The sequence below is a fragment of the Argentina silus genome, assembly GCF_951799395.1.
Source record: "Argentina silus genome assembly, chromosome: 17".
In the NCBI taxonomy this organism is placed as follows: Eukaryota; Metazoa; Chordata; class Actinopteri; order Argentiniformes; family Argentinidae; genus Argentina; species Argentina silus.
The window spans coordinates 7,905,015-7,916,082 of NC_139671.1; the positions used below are offsets into that span (position 1 = coordinate 7,905,015).

At 44.3% G+C, this 11,068-nt stretch overlaps 2 protein-coding genes across 2 annotated transcripts in view; both read left to right on the forward strand.

The window, feature by feature from the left end:
* The first annotated feature begins 1,218 nt into the window (after window positions 1–1,218).
* Window positions 1,219–4,428, forward strand: nt5c1bb (5'-nucleotidase, cytosolic IB b). Its single transcript, XM_083688675.1, has 6 exons — window positions 1,219–1,410; window positions 1,509–1,676; window positions 2,038–2,167; window positions 2,398–2,520; window positions 2,634–2,818; window positions 2,976–4,428. The coding sequence occupies exons 1-6, from the start codon at window positions 1,288–1,290 to the stop codon at window positions 3,339–3,341; spliced, it is 1,095 nt and encodes a 364-aa protein (XP_083544801.1). The 5' UTR covers window positions 1,219–1,287; the 3' UTR covers window positions 3,342–4,428.
* Window positions 4,429–9,390: 4,962 nt separating this feature from the next.
* LOC310818277 (brain-enriched guanylate kinase-associated protein) overlaps window positions 9,391–11,068 on the forward strand; it is a gene marked incomplete at both ends in the record, with an annotated part of 14,951 nt that continues 13,273 nt past the window's right edge. The window contains one exon of the mRNA XM_083689145.1: window positions 9,391–9,675. Coding sequence (XP_083545271.1) covers window positions 9,391–9,675 — 285 coding nt within the window. The remainder of the gene's footprint in view (window positions 9,676–11,068) is intronic.

An 11,068-nucleotide genomic window follows, 5' to 3' on the forward strand; every position in this document is an offset into this window, starting at 1 on the left:
ATGGCCAACTGCAAAATCACACATTGGTTTTCAGAATTTCATGAAATTGAGGGAAATTTGATGTCCTACTCATTTGCATTTCAAAGTGTTTTGGCCCTGACATTTGCGGAAAATCGAGCATTATTCTTATAATAATAATAATAATAATAATAATAATAATAATAACTAGAAAAATAAGTTCCAGAAGAAATGTCGTGGGCTTGCAAAGTCTTATTTTTGTAGTGGAAAAGGTTTAAATATGTTTTGATAGATAGATAGATTTGCTGGGTAGTGAGAAAGTAGTGGGAAGAAAGTGATATAGTCTTGTTATTGTAGCGGATATCGTTAGCGATGGTTTGGTTGGTTGGTTGGTTGGATAGAATGTTAGATAGATAGATAGATAGATAGATAGATGGATAGGATGAGCCAGGGTTACTTCAGTGGATAGAGTTGGTTGGTTGAGTGGTTGAGAGTGGTAGAGTTGGTTGGTTAAGTGGATAAGAGTTTTTGGAGTTACAAAAAGCTTAATAGTTTAAAAGGTTTAATAGGTAACAGAAAGCTTTTATCAGGGTTGATGAAGATTTTCTGGGTAGTAAGATAGGTTGGTTAGGTGGAGTGGTTGAGAGTGTTATAGTTGGTTAGTTAAGTGGTTGACAGTGGCTTCAGTGGGGTAGAACTGGTATCCAAGAGAGTGTGTTGTTGTGTAATCATTCTAAGAATGTGTTCTGCAGGCCGTTTAAAAAGTTGAATGGGTATCAAAACCAAAAGTCATAGCAACGCGAGTTAGACCTCTCTGTTGAAGCAAGCCCACCTAATAAGTATGTCGAAGAACAATAGTTGAACTTGCTTAAGCAAGCCCTCCTAATAATAATTTAAAAAGTAACCAAAGATAGGCCTAGCTGAAGCAAATTTATGTTGAAACTAAGCTGTGGGTTTTTAACAAACATAATTATCCATGTTGATGATAGAAAATGGTCAAAACATAGTAAACCGGTGTAGTTACTGCGTAATTATCTGAATCTAGCCTAACTACTGGGGATTATTTCATTGTTTTCATAATGGAAAATGTGTCTATAGGGCCTGTAGGCCTACTACACTGAATAATGAAAGTGTGTGATGATAAGATCGGGATGGATAACATTGGATGATAAGAATGGGAACCTGAACTGTCATTTAAGACGGCAAGCATCATGGGTAAAAGACACGCCCATCTAAACCATCTCACACGCTTCCGCAAAGCTTGGTGGTTTGTTCTCAGAATCACTACGAAACTTTTCTGACTTAGAACCTTTGCATTCCACGTAAAGTATGAGTGAAATACAGCCAAAAGATCCATCAGCCGCTAATGCAAGTGAAGACCCTTCTGAGGAAAAGGACTGGGCAGCAGCAAAAGCCTTTTTTGACAGCTTAAAAACAAAGAAACCTAGACCCGTAAGTGATTTATTAGTAGGTCTCTAAAAATGTCTACTCTACTCTAAAATGTCTACTCTGTTCCTGGTAAAACTGTTGGTATGTTCTTTTCCAAACAGCCCAAACCCCAATATGCAGTTACAATCGCCGTCTCCTCTCGCACCTTATTTAACATGGTTGCGGAGAGGAAAATCTACGAGGACGAAGGGCTGGAGAAGTACGTCGCCTATCAGGAAGAGCACGAGGACGAGCCGCTGATGCCTGGTTCTGCGTTTCCATTTGTAAAGGTATGTGTACTGCCAACACTGCCCTGCGTGTCTCTGCGTGTGAGTGGGGTTACTTCACACAGCATTTGTTGTTTTTAAGATAACCAGCTCATTCCCAAGGAATTCCAGTTCCCTATTTGGATTAACTACAGAATACTTTTCAATAAAGTTCAACTTCATTGTAATGTCCAATGCTGTCTCCCACTTTGATCAGAGGAAGACCACCGTTTGTGTGTTGGAGAGAGAGAGAAGTAGAGCAGAGAGAGTAGTATGATGTTGAAACTTTGCATTGAATAGTCTGATGCAATATCCCAGTTGCTCTACACACCAGCAAGGGCGGTGTCATTGTGTTTTAATCCCTGTGTAAATGGTATCCTCACAGGCTTTGATGACGGTGAACACTCGGTTGAGGGCCCTCTACCCAGAGAGCGAGGAGCTGTTTGACATCGTCCTGATGACTAATAACCACGCCCAGGTTGGGGTACGCCTCATCAACAGCATCAATTACTACGGTCAGTAGAATATGTCTGTCTCTCAGCCACACCAGTTAAAGGGGTTGAAGTCTGCTCGTTTAACAAGTTGCGTGACGAGTTTCTGCGAATTAATGGACTTCTAGCTTTATAGCATGTTATTATATGTATTCTACCCTAAAAAGAAACTGGCATTTTTTAGCTACCAGCCTGGTTGTTACACAGTCATATTGCATGCTCATCAGGTTCTAATATTTTTTCTTGCTTGGTAGATCTAACAATAGAGAGATTCTGTATGACTGGAGGGCAAAGCCCCATTGGCTACCTGAAGGCCTACATGACCAACCTTTACCTCTCCAAGGATTCGGAGAAAGTCACAGAAGCCATTGAAGAGGGTAGGTGATACCTCAGTCCTTGCATGGATTTAGTGGATATATATAAACATACAATGATTGACAGCATAAACAGCTCTTGTAGTTGAACCAGAGATGATCTCCCTCTCCTGCAGGCATTGCTGCTGCCACCATGTTTACTTCGGACATGGAGAACCAACTATGTGACACGCAGCTAAGAGTGGCCTTTGACGGCGACGCCGTTCTCTTCTCAGACGAGTCAGAGATCATCGTGAAAAAACACGGCCTGGACACTTTCTTTGAGCATGAGAAGGAGTTTGAGAACAAGCCTCTTGCGCAGGTGATTATGAGTGCATGAAGCATAGGAACACAACAGTCCTCCATTAAAATGTTGTATTTGCTTTTGACAACATTCACATTAGTTTCACATTGATATTTATTTGATTTGGTCATGGACAACAGTCATATACACCAGTCCTCTTCCCTTACTCTCTCAGGGTCCCTTAAAGTGTTTCCTCGAGGCCCTTGGGAAGCTCCAGAGGAAGTTTTACGCCAAAAACGAGCGCATTAATTGCCCCATTCGCACGTACCTGGTGACGGCCCGCAGCGCGGCAAGCTCGGGGGCCCGCGTGTTGAAGACCCTCAGGAGCTGGGGACTAGAGGTCGATGAAGCCCTTTTCCTAGCCGGGGCACCTAAAGGACCTCTCCTGCAGAAGATCCGTCCACACATCTTCTTCGATGACCAGATGTTCCACATCGAGGGGGCCAAGGAACTGGGAACCATCGCTGCACACGTGCCCTACGGGATTGGACAGAAGTACAACAAGGGGAAACTTATTGAGCAGCCTGCCAAAGCAAAGTGAAACTTTGCTTAACAGGTGTCAAGGTATCATATGCAAACGCTAAGTCGCACACAACCCTGTCATCAGCTGTAGTTACTCTTTTCTAGTGTACCAGGATTTTGTAATATTTCTGTTTAAGTGCCTTTGTCAGAATATACTGTAGAATATGGGGAATACAGTAATCTTCTATCCTGTTAGAGTGTAGATGCAATGCATATTTTTGCTAAAATGTGTATAGTTTTACACGTTACCAATGTCATCTCATAAGGACAGACCAGATAAACTCCTGCGAGAGAATTTTAACATAGAATAGAGTAGAGTATCTAGTATTTTATGAAAATATATTTCATATTCATCTTTTACACAGGAGTGTATATTTAGGAGTGTCTTTTTTATAATTTGAGAAGAAGACTTGGGATAGCTTGATGCGGAGACAAATGTATTCTATACTCCTAAATCACCTGTACTATATATAGTCCTCTTGCTTTTGCCCATGCATGTAATTGTTTTGGATGTTGTGGTTCATTATAGCTTGAGATTGCACGTTTGCATAGTGGAAGAGCAGGTCATCTTCTCTCTGACAGTACAGGCACAAAAGGGATCTTTCACAGAGCACAATCCAGCACTAATAATGGTCTTGAGCGGCACTGCTGTGGTCTATCTGCGTATGTATAGTATCATAGGGTCTCATAGACTATAGGGAAAAGTTATATGCTAATGAATCATTCCATTCTTTATTTTTATATTCCATTTATAAACAGGACATTGTATTTGCAGACTTACGTTAGCTTTACATGTTAGTTGTATTCTATTGTATTGTATAGTCCTATAGTTGTCAAAATTACAAGCAAACAATTGCTTAGGATCTGTCATGTTACAAATCGGGCATTGAGCTGAACACTGTTTACAGTTGGAAATGGATGTGTCCATTAATAGCATCTTGCACTTACACAGTGTACATTGTTATGATTGGGGTTTTTATTATGTTCCTGAACCGTCATCTTTTTAAAAAAAATGTTTTAAAGAATATCTCACTTGTTTTTCCACTGAATGTTAAGGGTTATCATGTGCACATTGCAGGGAAGATAAATAAAGCATTGCAATTGAATACAGTTGTTGGTTGTTTTCTTTCTACTTATCCATCCTGGTCAGTAGATGGCGCTACACAGCTGTTATTCACCACTGCCTCTGTCTCTAGTTCAGGGTTTATAGCTCTCCCTGTCATGTGACATGTCTGTCAAGTGTACCCCAATTTTTAGACTGAAAGCAATCAAATTAATTTATTTTTTCTGATTCTTAAGCAAAATCTTGCACAATCACTTGTTTCACCTGCCTGGACCAGAGTAGAGACAGAGAGACACTTGTATGTACTGTGTCTCACATGCACATGCAGGAAAGAGTCACAGGAGGGCACTCTCATTCACAGTGTTGATGTGAGGCATCACGCTTTCTGGTGAGCAACAGACTGCATCTCTCTGTGAGCTCGGCCCAGCCTGCAGTTGCCATGGATACTTTCAGTGCTGACACCGTTTGTTTAAGACATAATTAATAACAAAGGATTAGAGGCACAAAGTACCCCGGTGCTCTCCAGGAGAGACCTAGTCACACTGGCACTATAATTAGGTGTGTGTGTGCGCGTGTGTGTCCTGTATATAAAACACAAGTGTACTCAGTGGAAACAATAGCCTGTACAGGTACTGTGCATTTATCTTCTTGACAAGTGCTTCGTTTGGATTGCGTGTTTTCTTGGTGTGTGCATATGTAAGTGGTTTGCATGTGAGTGTTGGATGCACATGACTGTAGGGTTGCACCATACAACTGCATGCATGATGTCTTTGACATATGGGATCTGTGGATGTCTCTGGAGTGTGAATAGTAGGGCATGATCAGCGTACATACGCATGTATTATGCATACTGTCTCTGTTTGTGATATTCAGTATCTATGTCAGGATCAGGCTGCTTTCGTCACATGTCAATGTCTAGAGCACCTGATTGAATGGTGATCCAAGGGGGCTAGCATGTGACATGTCTTAGAGGCTGTACTACTGTACACAGGAGTCCACATAGACACAGTGATTTGGCAGCCTCTGCTGACGGGAAGCTGTGATATGATAATGACATGTATTGAGGTCAGCTGGTCCCCTTTCCTTACTCGCAGGATTCCCATAGCAGCATATTATCCAGGTCACATACAACCCAAATCAGCGAGCACTTAAAACACAGTAATTCACCCCGTGTCTATCAACTTGGGTCTAAAAGAGCAACTCATTTAATTGTTTCGTTCTGTAAGGCATCGAAATATCACAGAATCTTTTCCAGATGCTTAGCGAGGACTATATAAAAGACAGCTTTTTCTTTACAAACATGCTCCCCATAGAAACCAATGCTAGTTGGCCTTGTTATGCATTTGGTGGATCCCTAATTGGTCTCTTAACTGATGTTATTGCACGGCTAACTGTGTGTTCTACAGAGATCCCAGGAAACCAATTTCATACCTCCAGAATGGGTTATTGAATCTAGCAGTGTTTTATTCTATTGTGCTGTGGGATTCTGTGAAATGACCCTCTCGCCGTTGGAGGTATTGACAGGTTACGCTGCATGACATGGGTTATCGATGCCCTATCGACGGCCACTTTTCCTATTCTGGGTTAGGGTTAGGGTTACTGTTTTCAGTTATTAACACCCACAGCATAGCAAAGAGTCACACATTAGTAAGATCGTGTCCAAATCGAATTTGCAGCCCTAAGAATAGCGGCTGTAACAGGTTAACTGATTACCTCAAAGACAGCCACTAACAAGCCAAAATCAATGGTTGCTTTGCCTGTGTTTTAGAGCAGAGAAAGCAGCAGTTTGGTTGATAAGACATAGCCCTAGAGATTAGCGTAGTGTCCTGGTGTTCTCATATCTCATATTAATTCACTGACACATTTTTCATCTATCTGTGAAAGAATAGCATTAACTGGCTCTGGGTGGAAGGATACAATGAAGAAGATGATTGCTTTTGTGTTTCAGGGTTTTAGATTGATCTTCTATGTGTGATGGGAAATTGGCCGGCTCTTTGTCACTGCTACAGTATCTGTTACAAACTGTTTTTGCTTGAAATCAGGAACATGTTTCAACAGATTTTATTTGTATTTTTTTTTTTTATTTCCTGAGTAATAGCAAGTGGTGGAGCAGCTGTCAGACAAAGAGGTGACACAGTGTGGACTGACAAGACAGGAGAATGATCTAATGGGACAGACATGCCTGCCAGGCACAAGACAATGCCATGGTAACAAACTACTGAAAAACACAGGGTCCTTCTCCATATCCCCTTACTGGCCAGCCATGCCATGGCAATAAGGCTCTAGGCTTTGTGAGGGAGGAACTGGCCATTCCCTCCAGTGCTGCCGACCAGCCAGCCAGGGACAGAGCCATTCGACGGGAGAAAACAGAGTGCAACCATTGAACAAGCATCACCAATTATCTCCACCTCTGCGCTTGTAGCAGGAATCCATTTCAGGACCATTACCTCTCGGCAGCCATGGGCTGACAGTCTCTCCCGTCAGGGCCTTAGTTCTAAATTGGCTTCCTCCCCTCTCCCTCCTCCTGAGATTGAAAAGAGATTATTAAATACATTTATCATAGGAGAGGCTAAGCCTGTCTAGAAAGTCTGAGGATGGAGAGGAATGGTGGTTGGTAGCAGAGACAAAGAAAGAGAGAGAGAGAGAGAGAGAGAGAGCGAGCGAGCTCCATGGACTGTAGGCTAGGCTTGGTTCTACTCCCCACCAGCAGACAGGCTGGCTGGACCCTGGGGGCCTGTTCGCCGGCTGGGCTGGAGCAGCAGGCAGGGTGTGGGGCCCAACACCAGGGGGCACGCATGCGCAGAGGAGCCCGGGAGCTATGGCTAAAGTCCTACATAACGGAAGCTCCACTAATGACCACCCTGGAGACTAGAGGAGACTGATGGAGTCTGGCCCTTCCTTCCCCTACGAGACGTACACAGACTTTACTGCCTGAATCAGTTTGTAATATACTGTATTTTAGTTAACTTCATACAATAGAGGCACACTGTGGCCTAGTCTGGGTTAGGGGGCTGCTCTCCAGTCTTTGATCCAGGGAAAACACTTTGTGATTATGCTGACAACATTATCAACACGCATCCTCAATAGGCTGTATAACAACTGGACTCCTGCTTAGGATGCAGAGTGGATGACTTGGTACAATGGAGTGAAATCGGTCAGAATTGGCCTGTTACAATAAGTATAGCTTATTGCTATCTGACTGCTGCGACTTGATACCCAATCATGATCTCTCACACCCCTCTCGCACAGAGGAACAGAGGCGTTATCGACGCAGTTATGTAATCCCTGAATTCTGACGAACAAACATTACAGCTATGGCTCTCTCATTTGAGGACAACATTCCTGTAGATATGGATTTTTGTTTCTAATTTCTACAAGTGTAAGGATAAGAGTGGGATGATGGGGTCGACAAATGCAGTATTCTAAGCCTCAGCGTATCGCTTGCATGCTACTCTAGTGTGTGTACACTTGAGTGTATAGATGTATACTGGCGTCCATTAGTCTGTGTGGCTCTCTCCCATTGCCTCCCATTACTTCTCTCCCCATCAGCTGCCATGTGCCCTCTGTGATCAATGCTCTGCTGGAGTCACTGACCTGGAAAAAGCTGAAAAAGCTCACTGCCTGCACTGCTATCAATAGGTGGTCTAATTAAGGGGACTCTCAGAGCAGACCAGTTGAACTGCTACATACACTACTTCCTCAGAATATATTCACTTTTATACTCATTAGTCCCACTTGCAGCTTTTTGTGAACTAATATTAGATGTATAATATTAGTCTGTGTTTGCTGTGTTCAGCCTTTTGCAGGGGCTACTATTCCTACCTTGTTTAACACCTCTTGGTTTAGTTGACAGTAACAGGGGTACATACAAGCCAGACTGCCCATATTTCCAGATTATCACGAGCAGGCACCACACAGGGGGCCCCAAATTACTATTAAAGTTGTGGGTTGTTCTTTGACAGACTGGCATGGTAAGGGGGCTACTCATTAAGCCTGGAGTGTTGATGAGCCACACAGGTCCAAGGTCAGCCTGGCACACTTCAACACTTCAGTGCTGTGCGGTCAACCATGGTCCAGTCGTCAATGCTGGCTATTAGAGAGACAGAGTGAGCACAACTCTTCCCCCAAAGTGCCTGGCGTGGAGAGGAGCTCCATGCTGAGGGATAGTACAGCCACCATGGCCTCCCAGGCCCATCTCTCCAAGACGCCCAGACGGGTGAAGCTATTCCCAGACCCCTGGGCCTCCTCCACCTCCTCCACCTCCTCCTGCCCGGTGCTCATCAGTGACAGGGTCTGGCTGGAGGACTCAGATCTGTCAGGGCCCTCCTCCAGCAGGTCTTCCCCCAGCCGGAGTCCCAGGTCTTCCCCGAGCCTGAGTCCCAGATCTTCCCTCAGCCCCAGCCCCAGCCTTAGTACACAGAACGGCAGCAACAGCAGCGAAGGCCCACACAGCTTGGACAGCTGGAGCTCCGGGGCCACCTGCCTCCTGGGCAGCTCCATCAGGCAGCAAAGTGAGGAGGCCTTTCAGGCAAGACTACTCAGCACCGGAGTCCGAGAGAACCCAGCCTGCTCAGCCAGAGGGCCTCAGGGCAGAGCTCGTCCATGCGGCGTCCAGAGAGTGGATTGCACCCCCACGGAGCTCCAGGAGGGGGTGGCACAGGGAGGAGTGTGGCGGGGGAGGGGTTCCATGTCGAGCTTGACCTCCAGCCAGGACACAGCCACCACCAGCACATCAACGCATTTGCTGCTGGAGGAAAAGATCGAAGCCAAACTGAAGTTCTCGCAGTTCCTGGACGAGGTGACCTGCAGTGTGTTGGACCCAGACAGCTTGCAGGCATTCATGAAACCCGCCACGCCCCCTCCCAAGAGGACCAGCTGCTCCTCCAGCCTCAGCACCAACACCACCACCCAGGCAAAGGCCAGAGATGTGATCCAGGTCCTGTACAACTGGAACAGTCTGACCCGCTCCACAGCCCAACGGCGCAGCACCCGGTCTGGGGAGAGGATGCAGGAGAAACAGGGTCCCCTGGAGCCAGTGGGGAGAGCCTACCTGGAGACAGACATCGACAGTGTGAGGAGGGAGGATGAGCTGAAGGACATTAAGATAAAAAAGGAACCCATGTCAGCACAAGAGATGAAAGAGAGGAGAAGAGGAGGAACACCCCCTCCTCTGGAGTTCTGTCAGGAAACATTGGGAATGATGATGAGTCCCACGCCCATGTTCCACTGCGATGAGGGATTCTCCAGATACCCCTACAGATCTGTCTCACTGCCCCGGGGCATCAACCTGGTGAGTCAGAAACAAATCCTCGGAATTATACATCAATGCTCCATGTTTTGTGATATTACATTCAGAAAAGATATGAATACCCTGGTACAAATGAGAAATCTGTTGGATGTATGGGCTATAAATTGATATTTGGTTGATTACCTTGAGTCTTCAGCTCTGCAGCGATGTACAGTATTTATTCATTCAAAACAAATGTATCATTACAAACCAGTAGAACCATTACAAAACAGTTTCTTGACCATGACTGTATGTCTTTATTAAGAGGCCTTTACAGTGTTGACTATTGACAGCTACAGTAGGACGCAGTGCATTTCATCAGTGCATTTCATTAGTATGCTATCCTAGCATTAGCCACATCCTCCACTGCAACTATATGAATATTGTTTAAACAATCAAATCCCTCTCTGACTCATCTACTTAGCAACATCTATTGTATGGCATCTATCATTTACTCAGCATGCAGCCTAAGCCAGCGAGAGTGGCTTTGTAAATACTGTTACATAGAAACCAATTTAAACAACGAGAATATTTACTCCAACAATAACAAACAGTGCTTCCCTCACTGCGATGCTAGTGATGCTAAATTGAGATACAGCTATTATATTAAGTCAACCACAAAGGCTCACCAATCACTAAATCAATACTGAATTTCATGCATTCGCCTCTTCCGCCCCATGCCCTGCCTGTCAGGAGATTATTCAATATCACAATGTTAAAGATAATGCGTTCCCTCTGTATTTGTAGGCGATGAGTTGTTTCGGGAATGTTTGAAATCGTACACTTTCTTATTGACAAATATCTGTTAATTGAATTGTGGAGATGTTGTTGCTGCGATATGACTATGTGTGTGGGATCGTATCTGTAACACAGGCTTTGGAGTGTTAACAGTGAATGGAGTTCATAAGGAGGGGAAATGTTTGGTGTCTCATTGTTCCTTTGTGTGTGCAGTGAGGATCACGTGACATTTGCATTTCAAAAGATTAAATACGCCTGACAGATCTCAGCATAGGTATCACAGACATTCAATAATAAAAGAGAAAATAACATTGCTTTAATTTATTGTCTGATTAAAATTCAGTCTTTGCCGTCACCTTAGCAACTGCTTGAAAAAAGGTGGGTGGTGAGGGGGCTGAGAGACAAGCGTGTGAGCTTGTTTGTGTGTTTGTGTCAGTGTGTGTGTGTGTGTTTATGTACACTCATGCATGCGCTTGTGTGTGTGTGTGTGTGTGTGTGTGTGTGTGTGTAGTTGTAAAGTTTCAGTATTTCACAGTAGTCCTTGTACACAGTATACTGTGGCCTACTTGGTGCTGGGTGTGACATTCATCACAGTCCCATTATGACAGGCACATGGCCTTCTGCTCTCTTCACCGTTCCTGTCAAATAACAACTGAAT